The sequence below is a fragment of the Caretta caretta genome, chromosome 27, assembly GCF_965140235.1.
Source record: "Caretta caretta isolate rCarCar2 chromosome 27, rCarCar1.hap1, whole genome shotgun sequence".
NCBI classification, from domain to species: domain Eukaryota; kingdom Metazoa; phylum Chordata; order Testudines; family Cheloniidae; genus Caretta; species Caretta caretta.
Genome location: NC_134232.1, coordinates 11784834 through 11802817, shown reverse-complemented (window position 1 = coordinate 11802817; position 17984 = coordinate 11784834). Strand labels below are relative to the sequence as shown.

Genomic DNA, 17984 nt, shown 5'->3' with positions numbered 1-17984 from the left:
GTAAGGCCCCGCTTCATTTGTAATATTGTGGGTCCCGCAACATTAGGCTTCCACTGCAGTTTTGATTTTTAATTAGCTTATTTTGCACAGTCCACAGTTTTGCACACTTTTTGTGAGTGCAATTGGTATTGCACTAACACTCCGTGCCTGTGAAAGGTAAATGGCTAAAATGTCCTGACTCGATTTCTACAGCAGTTGGGTTAAGACTTTTGAGTCTTTTGAATTTTATAGTGTACCAGTCACGTTTTTTTTTAATGACTGTAATGTAGTCGCAGCAAAATATCTGGTTGTTTAAAAAAATAATAATAATAAATTTGCAGGCATAACAAAACCTGTGTGTTTATATCCTTCCAGCACATTTTTCTTAAACAAATCGGCCTTCTCTAACTTACCGCTATTAATAAAGGTCCATTATTACTTTTCCACGATTTTCCATGTCTTGTCCGCAACTCAGCCGCAAGTATTTGAAGATCACGCCGTGATTCAAGTAGGGCCTTACCCACAAGGATGTGTCTACACTGGCGCTGGAAATTACCCCTCCAGTTCCAGTGTAGACATAACCCTAAGGGAAGGATCCCAGGGCCTCTGGTTTGCTTGTCTATCCAGGAACTTGTGTGCTATAATTGAGGCCCAGTTCCTGTCGCTCTCCAAAGCATGTCGGCTAGATGCAAGCAATGCTCCCAGCCTTGCAAACACTCTAAAGGAGCACCAGCTACTTCCGCTCTGGTCCCTTCCCTCAGGATCAGCCCCACAAGGGTTGCTGGGGACAGAAGGATGGGCCGGGAGAATTCCTTTAAAAGAAAACTTCCCTGGAGAGAGACCCACCCAGCAGGGAAGCCGGCCCAGGAGGGCAGCGCCAGCAGTCTTTAGAAATATCCAACATGATGGCATGAACTTTTTGGGGCATCCTCCTATCCAGGCCTGGCATCATAATGCCCCCTCCATTCTTCCGTTTGACTCCAAACCTGCATTGAACCCTCATGTGTGTTTGTCCCCTATCGCCTGGCTGCATGTTCCCCTGGTCCCCCAACCCCCGTGCCCCCACCCACCAAGAGGCAATAGCAGCATGATGCTAAACAAAACCCGAGGGAGGGGACTTTAAACAGAAACAAAACCAGGCTTCATCTCCCAGTTTAAAGTCAATGGTTCTCCAAGCAGCATCTTAATGGTATTTTTTTTGTTTTGTTTTGTGTTTTTTTTGTTTTGTTTTTGTTTTGTTAGCAACCCAACTACTGGAGCTTTAAGGTCAGTATTTCTGAAATTGTTTTTCCCCCCCACGCTTCTGTTGAAAATGCATGCGCTTTTTCACCCTTTCTCCGTCTGTGTGCGCAGCTGGGGGTTGGGAGTCCGGGGTCTCATCAGGGTTGCAGTGTTCAGCTAGTTGTGGGGTGTGAGTCAGGAGCGGTTGACGCTCATGAGAAGGACGCAGCTGCTATTGCCAGGTTCTGCAGGACGGGCTCTTGCGTGTCAGAGTCCGCTTCGGCTCTCGGTTACATCCCTGTAAATCCAGTCAAAGCACTTCAATCGGTGTCTGCTCTGGGTTTACACCCATGTAGCAGAGAGCAGAATCCTGGCTCCTTGACTCTGGGGAAAGAGCCGTGAGTGGAGACGGAGGCTTGGGCCTTTCCAGGTGGGCTCAGGAATCCAGTTCAAATTCTTCACCCAGGTGCTAGGTCAAAGTCCTAGATGGGAGAGAAATAATTCAGATCCTCAGCCTGTTCCTGGTCAATCCACAGACCAGAGGGTTCCAAATACAATGCCTCCCTCCCCTGTGGTCTGCTTGTCACCATTTTCACCACTCCCCACCACCATGTGCAGCGTGCAGAGTGTCAATCTGCACTGGGCTTGCACGATTACGCCGCACCAATCGGCTTCACTTTTTGCTTCTTGTGCACAAGCCTATTGTGTTTGGGGTTCCAGCGGGGTGGGGAAAGGCAGAAGTTGTTTTTAAATCCCATCTCCCGCCTCCAAACGATTTGTGTGTGGATGGGGGGGGGGCTCAAACCCACATCTGAGCCTGGGTTTACAGTGCAATATAGACATACCTTGAATGAGCTGTTAAGGGTGATACGCAACTAGCATCCGGTTTGTAACAGACTTGGAAAGAATAACAAAACTAGCCCGGAAGTACATTGAAGTTTGAAGCCAATAAAACAGTCTCTTTGGACCCTCTGCTGCAGTGTGGTGCCATGGAGGCCTTGCACACCAGGAACTGTGTGATATGTCTGGTTGTGAGCTGCCACACCAGGGCATAGGCAAGGCTGGTCAGTCCGCTGGGAAGCCAGCAATCCGGGTTAGGGTTTAGGATCTTGTCTAGTGGGTGTCAAAGCCCCGATGTGACCAGTTCTAAGCGATGTGGGATGGCGAACGTAGCATATTGGAACAGACCAGCCTGGGATCCAGCAGTGCCCGGTCTCTGATAGGTCAGAGGAAGGCAATAATAATCATCATAATGCACCTGACCAGGTGGGTGGTGCTGCGCAGGGGAGAGACTGATTCCTTTCTGGCCTTTGTGGCAGGACAACAAATACCCTGAAGCATGAGATTTGAGTCTCCTTAGCAGAGATAACAAGGAATATTGAGAGGCAACTTGGCCTAGTGGTTGAAGCAAGGCTCTGGGCACCAACTAGCTTGCTTGGGTGTGGCTTGTGTCACCGCTCCATGCCTCTGTTTCCCCATTGGTAAAGCAGGGAGAACACCTGCCTCCCTTCTGCATGGTGCCTTGAGCTTGTCTGGTGGGGCTGTCTATGTAAAGCTGCCCATGGTGCTGTGTACACGCTCGGTCTGGCGGTAGTTAGATCCTGAGATGAATAGAATATTATCCGCTCCCTCCTTGCATCTTCCCACCGGCTCCTCGTCTCTTGCCACGTGACGTTCACACCCCTTATCCCGTGCTAGGGCTCTGCAGAGCTCTCGGAAACCTCCCCTCGCAGTGATTCACACAGTGACCTCTAAGGGAACTGCAGGGGAGCCGCACTGTCCTCGTTGGCACCGTCTCGCCAGAGCTCCGGGGAGGAGAAGAGGCTTGGTGTCCGAGTATTGACTTACAACATAGCTGGGCCCCAGCACTGGCTCAGGGGAAGTATTGCCAGGCAGACTGAGCTAGGCGAGGGGTGGGCTGTGCTGGTTGCTCTGGGTCTTCGCCTGAGATGGATCAGGCTTTTCTCCCTCTCTCGACATCGCTGCTCCCCCACATCCCATGGATCTTACGGGCTGGTGCAGAACAGGGGGGCAGGTGGAACATGAGCAGCAGCAGGGATGTGATGTGGGCTGGAAACTCTTCAAGGTCATTCAGACCCTTCTTCCCAATGGAGCTCGGGAAAACCATGGACTTGCCTTAGCGTGCATTGGTGCTGCAGCCCTCTCTGTAAACCTCCCAGGCAAGGTAACAGATGACGCCGGTGTTAAGGGCGCAGCAGGAAGCCGGAGGAACAGGCAGTGACAGGTGATCCCACCTCCCGTCGACCATCTCTGCCTCCAGGCTTCACCCACAGCTGCTGGGTCTCCAACCAGCCCGGAGTTCCAGCTCTCAGCTGGTCACTCAAGGCTGGTTTGGTTAAGGCCGTTTAGAGCAGACAGCGGGAATATTTCAAGGTCAGGAATGTTGTTTGCTCAAATCACAGAGCAATAGAAATTGTGATATTCCCCTCTGAGGAATGACTCCTGCTTCTTACCCCCCAGGAGAGGAAGGGGCTGGTTGCTGCTAGGGCACGGGACTGGGAGTTCTGAGATCTGGGTCTGGTTCCAGACTCAGCAGATGGCTTAGGGGTGAGTCACTCCAGCTCCCTGTGTCTGCTTCCTCATCTGTAAAATGAGGCTAATGATACATGCTCTGCAGCAGGGGGTTAACTCATGATTGTCTGTAAAGGACTCTGGCATCCTTGGACTGAGGGTAAAGTCTTTTTATTTATTGTATTGCTCTGGGCATGGTCACCTCCTAAACCGCAACCCGGCATCCCAACAGGCCCCTCCTGGCAGGGCCAAGGACCCCGGCTTTCCCACTCCTCACTGGCAGCGCCTGGGCGAGTCTTCGCCCCATTGTTGTGCAGTGCAAAGTTGGCCTGTTTCAGAGTCTTTCCTCCCACCACCTTCCCCCACTGAATTGTTGGCTGAGCGATGCCGCAGCAGCCTGTCAAGGTCAGCAGCGTTGCTGGGAGGTCTCGGTGCGCTGTCTCAGCACGGGTGTGGGGTGGTCCGCCAGGGGCTATGCAATGGGAGGTGCCTCTTTCTGGAGGACACAGCCTGGGTCTTTGCGCTGGGTGACATTCACTCTCAGTTCTGGCTGGGAAGGAGAGATTAGTGGCATGGCCTAGCAGCCTTCCTGGCTGGATCTCCTAAGGGAGGCTGTGACCCATACCCCATATGGGGAAGGGCATGAAGGGTTAAATCACTCTCTGCCATGCAAGGCATGGTCCTCCGCTATCTGACCCCACCACTCAGAGGGGCACAAGCCCCGGGGACTCAGCCGGGGGGAGCCACTCGGTCTGCCTAGGAAAGGCTCTCCAAGAGCAGATATTAGGGGCATATCCTGGGGATTTTCAAGCTGCCTACTTTTCCCCTGGCCTGCAAGAGCTCTTTTGCACCCCTCAGCTTGCATAAATGGAGAGATTGCCCTCTGTATCAGGCTACATGGGGCCAAGCCAGGCGAGATCTGGAGTGCCATAGACCCTCTGTCCCTAGCCTGTTTGGAGGAGGAGGATGCAGTGGGGAGGGGGACTATCATGATGGGGGCTATATAGGTGCCTAGACAGACAAGGAGGCCCTTCTGCTGACATGCCCTCTCCTGCCCAGCATGGGGTCTGTGCCAAGCACCTGTCCGCTCCCTGCCCCATCCTAACGCCAGGCCCTGTAGGGTTGAGCCAGCCCCAGCTCATCACACACATGACGTATGCTATCAGTCAGGCTGCCCATCAATCCAACCTCTCTCCACAGCTGTTGTCACGGAGCTTCTGGTCTCCTTGCCCCACTGCATATTTGAGTCCCTCAGCCAGCCAGCCTGGCAACCAGCGACCTTTCGGTTACCTAGCAACCGCAGCCCAGGCAACGGGGATGGGGCGAGCAGAGACATCTGCCAGGGCCCTTAGCTCCTGTAATTGTCAAATAGTTTGGGGAGTTTGATCCTCTTGATGAACTTTTCCATCTCTCAGCCCAAGTCACTTGGTAAGGGCCTGCTCCACCATTCTGCCCCCGCCAGGCATAACTGGCAATAAGGCAGTCAGTGGGAGTTGAGCGCTCATCCCAGGATTGAGAACATGGCGAGTGTGAATGAGGGTGGATCTCCAGACTGGGAGGAGATCCCACCCTTGGAGGACAGGGCATGAGCCTGGGAAAGCCCCTACCCCCCTCCATCCCCGTCCCGGGCTGCCGGGGGCATAGGGTGTCTCTTACACGTAGAATGTAGGGGAGAACTTGGCTCGTGTGAAAGTCAGAGCTGGCTAATGCAAGTTGAGAGCTAAGCAGGATGCAGGCAGCCTCTGAGCAGTCTTGGCCGGGGCAGATCTACCCATGCACCTCCATCCCACCCCACCACCCCCATGCTCTTCCAGTCCCGAGCATCTCACACACAGCTCTGCCAATGCCCGTCAATCCTGATCCACAGCACCCGGTGTTCGTTGCTCTCCACAGACAATACCACCCCTTGCCCCTTTAGCTTTCTCCTGGAACGATCCTGTGCAGAGACTGCTCTTAAAGCCAAATTGTGTTTGCGATGTGGACAAATACCTACTAAGGAGAGGGATGAGACCTCCTAAAACTCATGTCACCTGTGGCCTGAACAGAGAGAAAAGAAAGGGCTCAGCGCAGGTATTTTTAGTCCTTCCAGGAAAACTCCTGTTGAGCCCCAGAACTTTTGGAAACTTCAGATGAAGCAGAATAAAAGTTACTGAAACATCCTATTGTAATGGGCTGGAGTGAGAAGGAAAGTGTGCATTGCTGCCTTCTGCCGAGTGAAACTGAAATGTCTCAGCTCAGTGTCATAAGCATCATACTGCTAACAGCAAATGGAGATTCTCCCGTAGCTTAAATGGCAGGGCCCTGTGCTTGCTGGAGCAAGCTGAGTTCTGTCCCAAATGCCCACCACCTGCAGCATAACATCAGCTAGGAAGTCCTGTGTGGGCAGAGGTTTGTTCATGTCTGGTGTGGGTGTGGGACTCCTGGAAGCGTTTCCCATTCCGCTGGTGGACTGGAGACTCGAGGCGTTTGCCTAACCAATCCTATACGCAGCAGTGCTATTTACTCGTAGGAGACAGGCAAATACCAAGCAGGTTTAGCTCCTGTAATCCTGCCACTCCTGCTCCTGAATGCAATAAATGTTCATTCCCATGCCCTCCTGCTGGCCTTTTGTCTCTGCTGTGCTGCTCAGGCTGTTGGGGAGACAGGCTTTTATTGCAGGATATGTGGGAGGTTATTCTAAAAAGGTGAGGATGTTTGGGTGCAGCCACGTGACTCACGCCCCAGCTGGCCTGAGGGGCGCCCCGCAGTGGGCCACAGCACACTGCCCATGGATGCTTGGGGGAGCAGAGGTGGGGGCGGGAGAAGTTTTCCCCCAGCGCTTGCCAGCCTCTCTGAGGTGGAGGGGCTCACGGCAATTTGGGGCTTTCCTGGGGTGGGTGGGGAGGAATCCCCACCAAATAGGGCAGCAAGGTTGGTGCTATGGGTCTCCTGCCCAGGGCCCAACCTAGCACCAGAACAGAGGAAGCCCAGAGGAGGGGACAGTATATATGATTGAGGGGGCTAGATCCTCAGTATCCTGTGGGGGCCAAACCCCCAGCCATGCCCCAGGAGTGGGTCTGAGTGTGCTCGCCAGCCCAAGTCAGGGGCTGCCCGCCCCTCTCCCGACTTTTTCTCTGATTTCTGGGCATCCCCCGGTAGGCTGCGGCAATTTGCTGTTTTGGGGGGCTGAAGCTGTGCGAGGCAGCGTCCCTGGAGAGCAGAGAGCTTTAATGAGGCCTCAGCTTAACCCAGCTGATGTAGGAACCTGCCAGGGTAAATGTCGACTGCGGAGACAGTGGCAGCCGAGGCTGTAATGGATTAGAAGCCTTAGAGTGAGCCACGGTCTCCTAGCACGCCTGGTGCTGGCTGCGGATGTGACCGGCCTGGCCAAGTGCACTGGGCAATCCCGCCGGGCTGGGAAGCAATGCCATGGGGTGGCAGCCTGCCTGCCCCAGCCTTGCAGGATGAACAGCCTGGGGATGGGGGATTCTCTCGCAGCTATCATCTTTACAGAAGAATCAGTGATTCCCGAAAGCTCCGTCCGTTCCCTCCCTCCCTCCCCCAGGGATTGGTGTGTGGGGCTGGTATGTCGTGCTGTGGGATTGGAACCCAGGTCTGGGGTATCTCCACACTCACCAACACGCACATCGCTAGTGCCAGGACCTTGTCATTCCCCAGGGCAGGTTAGGGGCCAGTGTCTGTTGGTATCTACTCCCACTGGATGGGAATCCGGGTCTGTGATTCCCCCACCCCACACTGGGGGGCCAGGGTGTCTCCCTTCTGCTGCATGTCCCCCACGAGGCCGTCTCCCTGAGCACCCTGGAGGAGTCACCAAGCCAGGCTCTGCTCCCTTGGGGACCCCATTCCCTCTGATCTGGCTCATCCCCAGGGGTCATGAGTGCAGGCCGGGGCATCTCCCCTCTCTGCTCGTTCCCCGCTGAGGGCACTTGCTGGGCTCATGGGGAGCGAGCTGAGAGATGTGTCAGGAGAGAAGGGGAGGGCACCCCAATAAAAAGCTCTTCTGGGGCAGAGTCTGTGGGGCTCCCAGCGGGGACATGTGCCCCTGGACTCAAGGAGAGGGAGTGAGTCAGGAGGAGCGGGGAGCTGTTGGTTTGGCAATTATCACTGTGATCAGAGGGGCCATGGCAGGTCCAGGCCAACTCCTCTCATCTCCCTCCTTCTCCCTGTGCTTGGCACTGCTTCCCACCTGCCGGATCTGGACTGCGGTAGCGTCAGGAGAGACCGCTCTGCCCCGAGAACCCTTTTTGGGGATGGCCTTGCAATCGGGGGCAGGGGGGCAAGCACCAGTGGCTCCCCCTTCGAGTCCTTTAGCTGGAGAGGCTGCGTGAGGATGTTGCTGCCCTCTCTGGTCCTGCTGCGGGACTGGGAGATGGGCATCGGACCTGAGTTAGTTTGTCAAGCGGTTGCCTAGTGTCTGAGGCCGGGCCTGCTTGGGGGCCCATGTTGGTCTTGGTGTGGGGGGCCCCCCTTGCTGCTCTCTGACTAGAGGCCCCTGTAGTCTGGCTCTGGGCTGGGGAATGCTAGGGCAGCGAGCTCTGGGCTGCCATGCACCGGTCAAGACTGAGGCCTGGCTGATTCACAGGCCTGAGGTTTTGCTTTCTGATGAGGCTGGACCGGCTCAACAGCAACCCCTCCAGGGCATGTTGGGAGCGGCACTGATGGGCTTCTGAAGGGGAATCCCAAAGCATCCTCCCCTAGGCAGGGCAGGTGCAAAGATGGCAGCCTGGGAAGCAGGGGACTGCAGTGCTGCAGGATTCGATCGCGGTGCCCTCGCCCTCCAAAGTGCCGAGCCACTGCTGGGGAGAGCAGGCAGTGGCCTGTGGAACAACCCCCTCCTGAGCAGGCGGGTCGCGATCCATGGGGATGGAGCTGCTGTCCAGCCCTGGGCCACCCGCTCGCGGCTGTGGAGGTCCCATCACCAATACGCACGAAGGTGGCAGGGAACCAACTGCTGTCAATATTCGTGAGGCTGCAGAGAATCAAGGCTTTTAAATATTCAGCAGGTAGGCAGAGGAGTGAAGGGCTGCAGGTACCCACCAGGCAGGGGCTTGGTACACAGAGGGGAGCTAGCAGCCCCCTGTGCTACCTACCGAGAGGACTTAGAGGGCTCCGGTGGGAGCAGGGAGACTGGGAATCCCAAGGCTGGAGTGAAGCTTCTCATTCTTTATATCTCTCCTGCGCTCGCTCTCTCTCTTTCTCGGGTTTGTTTTTATTTCATTTTCTCTCTTGCTTTTGTTCTTTTTTCGCTGTTTTTCTTGTTTCTCTTTTTATCTCATTATTTTCTCTTTCCCTCTTGTTCATTTTCTATTTCCCTCTTTCCTTCTCTTTTCTCCCTCTTTTCTTTCCTGTTCCTGTCCTTCCCTCCCTCCCTCTCCTCTGCTGGAGAGCCGAGCACTTTGCCTGTGCATTGGCAGAGATTAGCGTGGACTTCAATGCTATCAGGACCCTTGTTTCAGGGGTAACCTCTTCAATAAATACCTGGTGGGGCCTCTCCAAGGCTGGTAAGTCCCTGCCTAGCTCCCTCTCACATCTGGCTCCCAGTGGCAGCCCGCACACATCTGTTTGCCGAGGCCCAGTGAGTTAGTCAAGGGGTCCGGTTTAACCACTAAGCCGATTTTAGCATTAATCCAGTTAACATTGAGATCAGGATTAATTCTGGGTTAATCAGGATAATCCTGACAAAATGTTGAGCATTAGACGTTGGATGAATTATTAATTCGGCAGCGAGACCCAGCTGGGGGATAGGAGGTGGATGAGGCTGTGATCTGGAAGGGGTGAGAAGGGGGAATGTTGAAGCCAAACTGAGAGCTTTAGAAACCACCCAAGGGGGGACGTCTTCTAGGGATCAGCCTCTGCCCCCAAACTGGAATGGGCCCTGATCAGAACACCCCTGAACTGCAGTGGTCTTTGGACTCTCCTGGGCTGCAGCCTGGGGCCCATCTGGAGATGTTGTGGGGGAAACTCTGCCTCCTGATTATTTCTCTTTCCCATTCCTCTTGTGCGCTTCCCGGTCGCATCCAGGGCAGGAAGTAACGATGTTCTCACTTATTACGCAGTGTGGCAGTGAAGCCATCACGCATGGTCCACTGAGATCAAACCCGGGCCTCTCCACACGGAAAAGCCCCAGCAGTTGTCACGGGAGCGAAGAGAACATTTGATTTTGGTGGCAACTGAGGTTGGGTGTGATGGCAAAATTGCTGCTGACCCCTCCGTGAATGTTTTCTACGGCATCTCCTCCCCAAGGGGTCACCAGTTACCGATCTGTGGCCATAGAGGTATTTGCTGCACTGCAGAATCTAGCCCCTCAATATTGCATGCAGGCAGTAGGGGTAGAACTCAGGTCCTGCTGCTCCAAATGCCCAAACCCCCCCAGCACTTGAGCTAAAGGAGAATTTCTGTTAGCAGTATAAGGTCCATGACCCACAATGGAGAGGTTCAGATTTCAGCCACTACAGGGCAGTGGTGTGTGTATATACCAACCCCGATCTCAAGGGTATTTACGCTCCCAACTTCCAAAGTTAAGAGCCTAAATACTGGTTCATTCATGACACTGTGCATACCCCCACTGAAATGCGGCCACCTCTGGTGTGGGAGTAGCTGGCACAAAGCACACTGCATAAAGGTGCAGAGAGGTTTAGACCACCAGGTTCACTTCTCAATTGTCGTCCCCTGGGAGAGGCCGGCTCATCAGCTCTGGGACATGCAGGAGGAGGGTCGCACCTGCAGTAAATGGCTAGAGAGCTCGGATGTCCCCTCTCCAGATGTGTCCTGATGTCAGTGTTTGAGCAGAGGCTGGGAGCTGAGTAATGAGATGGCACATCTGGCGCTTAAGCCTCTGGTCCTTGGCTTTCCTTCTGGAGGTGGCGTTTCTAGGACAAAAAACGCAAGCTGCTGATCCCAGCCCGAAGGAGGGGGTGTGCATACGGGGTGACATCCCCACCCTGGTCACAGGCATCCGCTGGTGTCTAGGAGGGAGGTTTTGGTTTTGAAAGCTGGGCAAAAGCAGGGGAACTGTATTCCCTTAGGAGCCGCCTTCAAATGAGAGAAAGGAGAAAGACCAGGAGAGAGACAAAGAATGAGAAGTTTGATTCCAGCCTTGGGCTAGTATTTTGGTCGGTGTCGCAGCAAAAGAGAGTTTTGAAGAGGGATTTGAAGGAGGCCCACAAGGTGGCTTTGCAGCTGTTTAGGGGGAGTGACCCCCAAGCCTGAGGGGCTGCAGGGGGGAGAGCACAAAGGTGCTTGTTTGAAAACGGGTCAAGTGGGGGATGGAGGCGGGGATCACGAGCCCACTGGAGGCGAGCAGCATCGGCAGCTCCATAGCAAATGCGAAATGCAAGTGGGGGGTGGGCCGTGAAAACCTAGCCCTTCGTGGCCGTGTCTGGGATACGGATACCACTTTGCCAAGACCTGGACCCCCAAGTCATTTCACACAGTTACCCAAACAGACAGCAGCACCTTGGACGGGGCGGGAGGTTTCCAGTGACCTTTCGATGAGGAATGCATCCGATGAAGTGAGCTGTAGCTCACGAAAGCTTATGCTCAAATAAATTGGTTAGTCTCTAAGGTGTCACAAGTCCTCCTTTTCTTTTTGCGAATACAGACTAACACGGCTGCTACTCTGAAACCAGGCTTGTTCAGGCTGCGTCTCAGCTGTGCCGAGATCTCCCAGTTCCCCGTCACTCCCATCCCTTTGCATTCTCCGCATGCTGAGCGGCCCTGTCTTCAAAGCAAACCATCCCCGACACCCAGGGAGAGGATGTCTCTGGGAGTGAGATTTCACACCACGTCAATATCTTCTTTTCAAATGCACGAAACCGAATAGCCTCTGGCCTGGGTTGGCTGGGGCAATCCGGGCAGGAGCAGCAGGGGATTCACAGCTGGGGTGTCAGTGTAATGGCTTTTCCAGGTGTCGAGGGGAGGGGTGCCCAGCAGCTGTTTTTTCCATCCCTTTTGTGCTCTGAAACCCTGCTCAAAATGCCACTTAACTAGGGAAAATAGACAGGCTGGGAGGAAATAAAAAACCTGGCTGTGGATGTGTGGATATTAACATTCCGCTCTTTTCTCTCCTTACAATGGTTTGCAAATATTGACCCACTAATCCTGCCAGTTCCCGTGTGCATGCCCTCAACCCGCTGGTGCGTAAGTGCCACCTCGGCAGAATGGTGTTGGAACTGCACAGCTGTGTGTCATAGTCTCCAAGCTGCTACTGGAGAGTCTCCTCCAGCTCAAGCAGGTTGAGGGTCTGCGCTTTGAGCGCAGGAGGGTTCGAGTGCTCTCGGTGAAGTTCCTGGCGGCCACGCGGGGTTGTAGCAGCATTACCATCCTTGTGTTACCAATGGGGAATCAGAGACCCAGGGTTTGGAACTGTGCTCAGATGACTGGAACGTGCCTGTCTAGCTAAGGTACTTATATGGAGCCTCTCACAATCGCTGATATATTGTTTGCCCTCACAACCTCTCTGGGAGGCAGGGCTGGGCTGTGTCCCCATTGGACAGGGGGAATTGAGGTACAGCAAGGCTACGGGCTTGCCTACACTATGGGGACTCGGTGGCAATAACCCCACAGCGTAGATGCAGCGGGCAGCAGCAGAAGAGGGTTTTTCTTTGCTGTAGGAACTCCACTTCCCTGGGCAGCAGTAGCTAGGTTGACAGATGCGTTTGTCCATCGACCAAGCCGCGTCTACACTGGGGGTTAGGTCGGCTTAGCTGTGCCAGTCAGGGGTGTGGATTGTTCACCCCTCTAGGGGATGTAGCTACATCAGTCTAAACTTTAAGTGTAGACCAGGCCTTAGCCCACATTTACCCACCAAGTCTGGGGCACAGCAGGGAACTGAACCCAGAATCTCCTGAGAGCCAGGTGGGTGCCCTGGCCCTCGGGCCATCCTTCCCCTCCTGCTCTGGCTCCTTTCCTGTGGTTAGCAGAATCATTTTTCTCCTTGGGCACCTCATGGCGTGAGCAGAATGCTGCCTGACCTGCTTCCAGCCGCAAGAGATGAAAACTCCCCTTGCTCCACTCTTCCAGTAGCCTGGCCCATGGATTTCAAAAGCAAATGGGGACCAAAGGAGGGGGAGCCAGAGGACATTCGATTACCCGATGGAAGTGGGGCAGGTGATCTGGCTGGAAGAGAGCAAAGATGGATTTGGGACAGCGTTTGCGCCTTCGTTTTAACTCCTACCTCTGACATGCTGAGCGCGAGACCAGGCTGTAAATGTTATTAGTGGTCCAGTGGCACCTGATCCCAACCAAGACTAGGGCTCTGTGGTGCAAGGTGCTGTACAGACCCTCCAAGAGCTTGCCGTCAGAGAGGCAACAGCAGCACAAACTTGGCCAGGTAAGAGGCAGCGCTCGGAGCAGAAGGCAGGTCTCCTGTGTCCCACTCCTGTGCCCTAGTCACTGGACCACAGTGCCCCCCAAAACCCCCCTCTGAGTAATGTGCCTGGATTGGTGGCTTCTGGGAGGCTAGGTGCTAGGCCACAGACCCATCCCTTGAGGTTTAGCCACGTACTGAGCTTCCAGACAGATCTTTTCTCTGAGGCCATGGAGAGAGGAGCAGAGCTGGAGACACGTCTGTTCTTGTCATCTCTAGAAGGGCCCAATGCTCCAGGGAGGCTGAGCTCCTGGGTCTCCTTGCAGGGCTGAGGACACTCAGAGCCTCACCAGATGGGTGGGGGACATAGTCAGATGCTGGCTTTGCTGACGGAAAGGGGATTATGGGGAGTTAATCTCACTCAGCATCCGAGCCGGGGCCGGAAAGTGTTTTTATCTACTTGGGAAATAACTGGTTGCGCCGTGGGGCCTGGCTGGGCCTGCCAGCTCCGTGCTGTCTGCTTGCAAAGCATGGACAAAGCAGAGCCCATTCTCGTGGGCTGCTGCCTGCGTCCAGACCCCGGCAGTGGAGACACAAAGAGTACCAAAGCTAGATACGTTCGCTGGGCAGCGGCTGATGGAGCAGAGTGGCTGGCTGGGCTCTTCAAAGGGCTCCATCCATCCACGCAGGGGCGATTTATTGCCAGCCCAGCTGTCTTGAACGCATTCCAGGCCATTATCTCTGCAAAATGTGACCGAATGGAGCATGCAAAGGGGAGTTTGGGGATGGGCTGCTCCAGGTCTGCCATCCCCAGCCCTCCGCAGCAGCTGCTTTCCCATTTCACCGCGGCTTGGCCCAGGCCCAGCCACTGGATCCGGCCTGGGGGCTTTGCCTGACCCGAGGAACCCTGGTACGGCAGCATCCGCATGAAAAGGGCTCGTCTGTTCCGGATCAGAGTCAGGTCTGAGTCGCCCCTCGCTGCTTTGGGTGTGGGGAACTCTTGGGGCTAGCCATGGGGGGGCTGCTGCTAGGGGCTGGGATCCCAGCGACTCTGCTGTGACTGGCTGGGCTGGGGGAAGACAGGGGCTGAGACTGGGAACCAACGTGTGTGTGTAAAAGGAGGTTTTTGCGTACTGTTTAGTTTTCCTTTTATTGCTAATGTAATTCTCAACAGCTCTGAGATACATGTGGGGGGGGGGCAGAATCTGTGGGGGATCCCCCCCAAGGTCCAGCAAAAACTGGTTCTCCAGCAGAGTCGGGCTCCATAGCTACCGGGTGCCCCCAAAACTGTCCTTAGCACCTGCACCGGGAGAGCCGGGGATTAGGACCGGCTCATCAGAGGCGAGGACGGGAGTGCAGGTGTCACTATCACCTGGGCCGATCCTTTCGCTCCATCTCTCTGGCTCTGTTCGGAGCACGGGCCTTGCTGCCTGCCATTGGGACGTGCATGGAAACGCTGAAACAATGGGACCTCCTGGCACCGAAATGGTACCGTCCCAACCAGCAGCTTGTGCTGCTTTGTGACCGGCTGTCTCCCGTCCTACCTCGGGGAGGCAGTCGTTCTCGCTGTTGGCATTGATCGTAGGATCCCGGGGCAGCCCAGTTAGCCCCTCGCTGGGATGAACAGGGTGCCAGCCCCACTCCGAGCTCTTGGCCCAGGCTCTCGGCAGGCTCTTTGGCAGTCCCGCTCGGGTCTCATTGCTGAGCGTTTCCTTTGCAACCGTGCCAGCTGGAGACTGGCATTCGGGGGTAAATGAAAACTCAGGTTCTGGAGGACAAGGTGGCAGCTCAGAGAGGTGCCGCTATGCAGTACGGGCACGTGCCAGCTGCTCCTGAGCCCTGGGTTGGTCCTGGTTGGGCAGGTTCAGCAATTGCCAATTGGGACAGCCCGGATGGGGGTCAGAGGGGAGGAGCGGGGAATGCCCCTACCCGGGGTGTGTGCCGAAGGGCAGTCCCGCATTGCTTTGCAGTCTGGGCATCTGCCCCCCGGGCGCGTGCCCCTCCCATTCGCCCTGCAGGACCAGGCTGGAGCGAGGTTGGCTAGAGTGTAGTAACTGGGAGCAGGCCGCTTATAACCGAAAGGGAAACCAAACCCGGCGGAGCGAATGGGAGCTGGCAGCCAGCGGGGTTGCGGTGGGGTTCTTGCAGATCCCCCCAGTGCTGTTCCTGGGGGCCGGGATTGCAGCATGTGCAGTGCTGGGGGTGGGAGGACTGGGCTGGCTAAGCCTTGGGGAAAGGGTCTCGGTGTGGGCGTGGCAGTGAGGGTGGGACCCGGGCGTGGCAGTCGGGCTGGGACATGCCAGCCTCTTGTGCCTGGCTCGGAGGGAGCTCAGAGCCTTCTAGCTCTGCTCTACCTGTCCCTCTCCATCCCCAACTCCAGCCCGCATCAGCCTCTGGCTCCATTGTCCTCCCCATCAACCTCTAAACCTCATCACTGCTTCCCGCCCCGGCCCCGCCTGCACCCTCCCCCAATCCCTAGCCCAATGCTGTCCCTTATGCACGGAGCAGCTTCCCTCCAAACCCTTCTGCAGTCATCTAGGTGACAATGCCCCCCCGCGCCTCCCTGCATCTGTCACCCCAAGTCCCCTGTTTCTCTGACTCACCGGGCAGCATAAAGCTCTTTGTGGCCTGGACTTCGGCTTGGCTGGGTTTAGGGCCACGTGTGCTTCCCAGTGCCCTGGATCTGGGCTACTTCGGGGGTATCAAAAATGGGTGAGGAGATAATACCGAAGCGGTGTGGCTGACAAGCCTGATGATCTGTGTTCCTCTATGCCCCCATCCCCCATCGCTTGAGCTGGCGGGACAATCCCATGCCCCACCTATCCCCATTTATCCCCCCCAGTTGCACCTGAATTTACAGCCTCCCCCCACAAGTCTCCTCCACCCGTTTGGGGGCCTATCTCCATTCCTCCAGCATGGCCTGTTTAACACCAGAAAGCTGGCAAGGGCTGTATCCGCCATGGCGAAGAGGGGAGCAGGGCTAGGGGTAGGAAAAGGAGGGAAGGGGCTGGGGGGGATGCAGGAGGGGAGAGGCATCCTTATCTAGCCAGGCAGATAGAATGAAGTTGTTTCTTAGCAGACAAGCAAGGAATTGTTGGAGGTTTTGGAAGCTAAGAGAATTGCTTAATTGTATCTTTTCTTTTTTTTTAACTCTGGGAAGAAAAAAAAGATAAAAGCGGCCCCCTCCCCCTTTGCATTAGAGGCTTAAACAGCAGCGAAGCCAGTGGGGCAGGAGGAGACCAGGGTGGGAGAATTCTCTCTCTCTCTCCCCACCCCACACGGGCCAGGTGTGTAGGGGGGAGCATTGCCGGTGAATTACACAGGCCCTTTGGTAACTCAATTCCTTGGGAGAATAACAGCCAAGGACTTCTCTACCCTTGGAAATTTCCCGAACTAGCTATTTCTAGAATAATAATTATTTTATTCTGGTAAATTTCCGAGTGTAGACAAGCCCTCCTGCTGCTCTGCTAACCCAAGCCCCCAGTAAGTGAGCTGAACCTGGAGAGGAAGGTGGGTCCAGTGGTTAGTGACCCCTGGGAACTTTGAAGACCCAGGAGCAAGGCCCTACTCTGCCACGGACTTCCTGTACAGCTGTGGGTGAGTGATTTAGTCTCTCTGAGCCTCGGTTCCCCACCTGGAAGATGAAGATAATATCTCTGTTCCTCACAGGGGTGTAGTGAATGTGCTCAGATAGAGCTTGTGCATTCTCTGTACAGATCGCACACCCTTGTCTACAAGGAGTAGCATGGGGCCCCCCTGTTTCCTGATGTCCGCCCTCTAATGCTAACTTCTGAGAGAATTGCCCTGTGTGGTTAGACTGCGGAACTCACCGCCACAGGATGCAGCTGAGGCCAACAATGTAGCAAGGTTCCAAGAGGGCATGGATAACCAGTATATGTGGAGTTAAGATAGTTAATGTAGAAAGAAAATGTTAAACGTCCTGCTTCATGGCTCAAGCCAATCTCTGTTGGGGATCAGAAGGAGGCCTGTGTAAGGGGCAGATTATCCCACCTCTGCCCACGGTGGGGTTCTTACCCGTTCCTCTGAAGTAGCTGGTTCTGCCTGCTTTGGGAGACAGGGTTACTTCAGCTTGCCGTATGCCTCAGTTTCCCTTTCTGTAAAATGGGGAGAACACCTATTTAATTACAGAGTGCTGTGAGATCCTTGGGCAGAGGGCAGCTCTTAGATTCCCTTCTTCTCCCCTCTCTGACAGCCTGGAGGCTGGAAAGAGAGGGACCGGGGGTCTGGGCCAGGGGTGACGGTAGAGGAAAGAGTTGTATTTTGCTTCCCATCCATTATCCCAGCCTTGCAGCTTCGGGTGTCCAGCGTGGGGTTAGAGATGGGAGCGAGGGTGCCTGGGGGTCGCCCTTCAGCCTGGTACATTACAGTGGGACAGTGCTGCAGCTGACGGCACGAGGCAGAGTGGCAATGGGCAAACTGGGCTCCAAGTGCCAGGGCAGTTGTGTGTGTGCCTCACTCCTGCTCCTCCAATGAACAGCAAAGCAAGGTCAGCAGTCCCCACCGGCAGCCTCTCCCAGCAGCTGCAGGCTGTGGGGCGGGACTCCTGGCCATCTGTCCACCCAGCGCCTGGCAGATCTTTGTGCAGTGACCGACTCCCTACCACCCCAAGGGGAAAATCCAAGCCAGGGACACGCGGGCGACACCAGGGCCTGGCACAACATGCCGTTCCTTGGCCCTGCACTTCTCAGCTCATCTATCCGCCTGTTTGTCAGCCTCCCTCTGGGGCTGTCACACTCCAGGGAAATCTGGCCTGGCTGGAGCAGCTGTGAGATCTGCTGGCCAAGGAGGAGCAGGCTGCTAAATGGCCATTCCTCCCTTTTGGGGGTCAGACTGCAGGGGGGAAGGCGCTGGGCTGGCTCCGCAATCGCCTCTCCCAGACAGCATAGCAGGGGTCAGCCCTGGTGGGCCACAGCTCCCCTTTCGT

The 17984-nt window shown here is 55.4% G+C and overlaps 1 protein-coding gene across 18 annotated transcripts in view; it reads left to right on the top strand.

Annotated features, from left to right (window-relative positions):
- The window catches only part of SRCIN1 (SRC kinase signaling inhibitor 1), a 193558-nt gene that overhangs the window by 125424 nt on the left and 50150 nt on the right, over nt 1-17984 (top strand). For 15 of the 18 annotated variants that reach the window (XM_075123656.1, XM_048829843.2, XM_048829844.2 and 12 more), the window contains one exon: nt 1222-1245. The exons of 2 other annotated variants lie outside the window; for them this stretch is intronic. In XM_075123656.1, the coding sequence (XP_074979757.1) occupies nt 1222-1245 (24 nt within the window). Of the gene's footprint in view, nt 1-1221; nt 1246-12925; nt 13064-17984 lie in introns of those variants that run through there. One more of the 18 variants, XM_048829849.2, reaches the window with a different exon arrangement.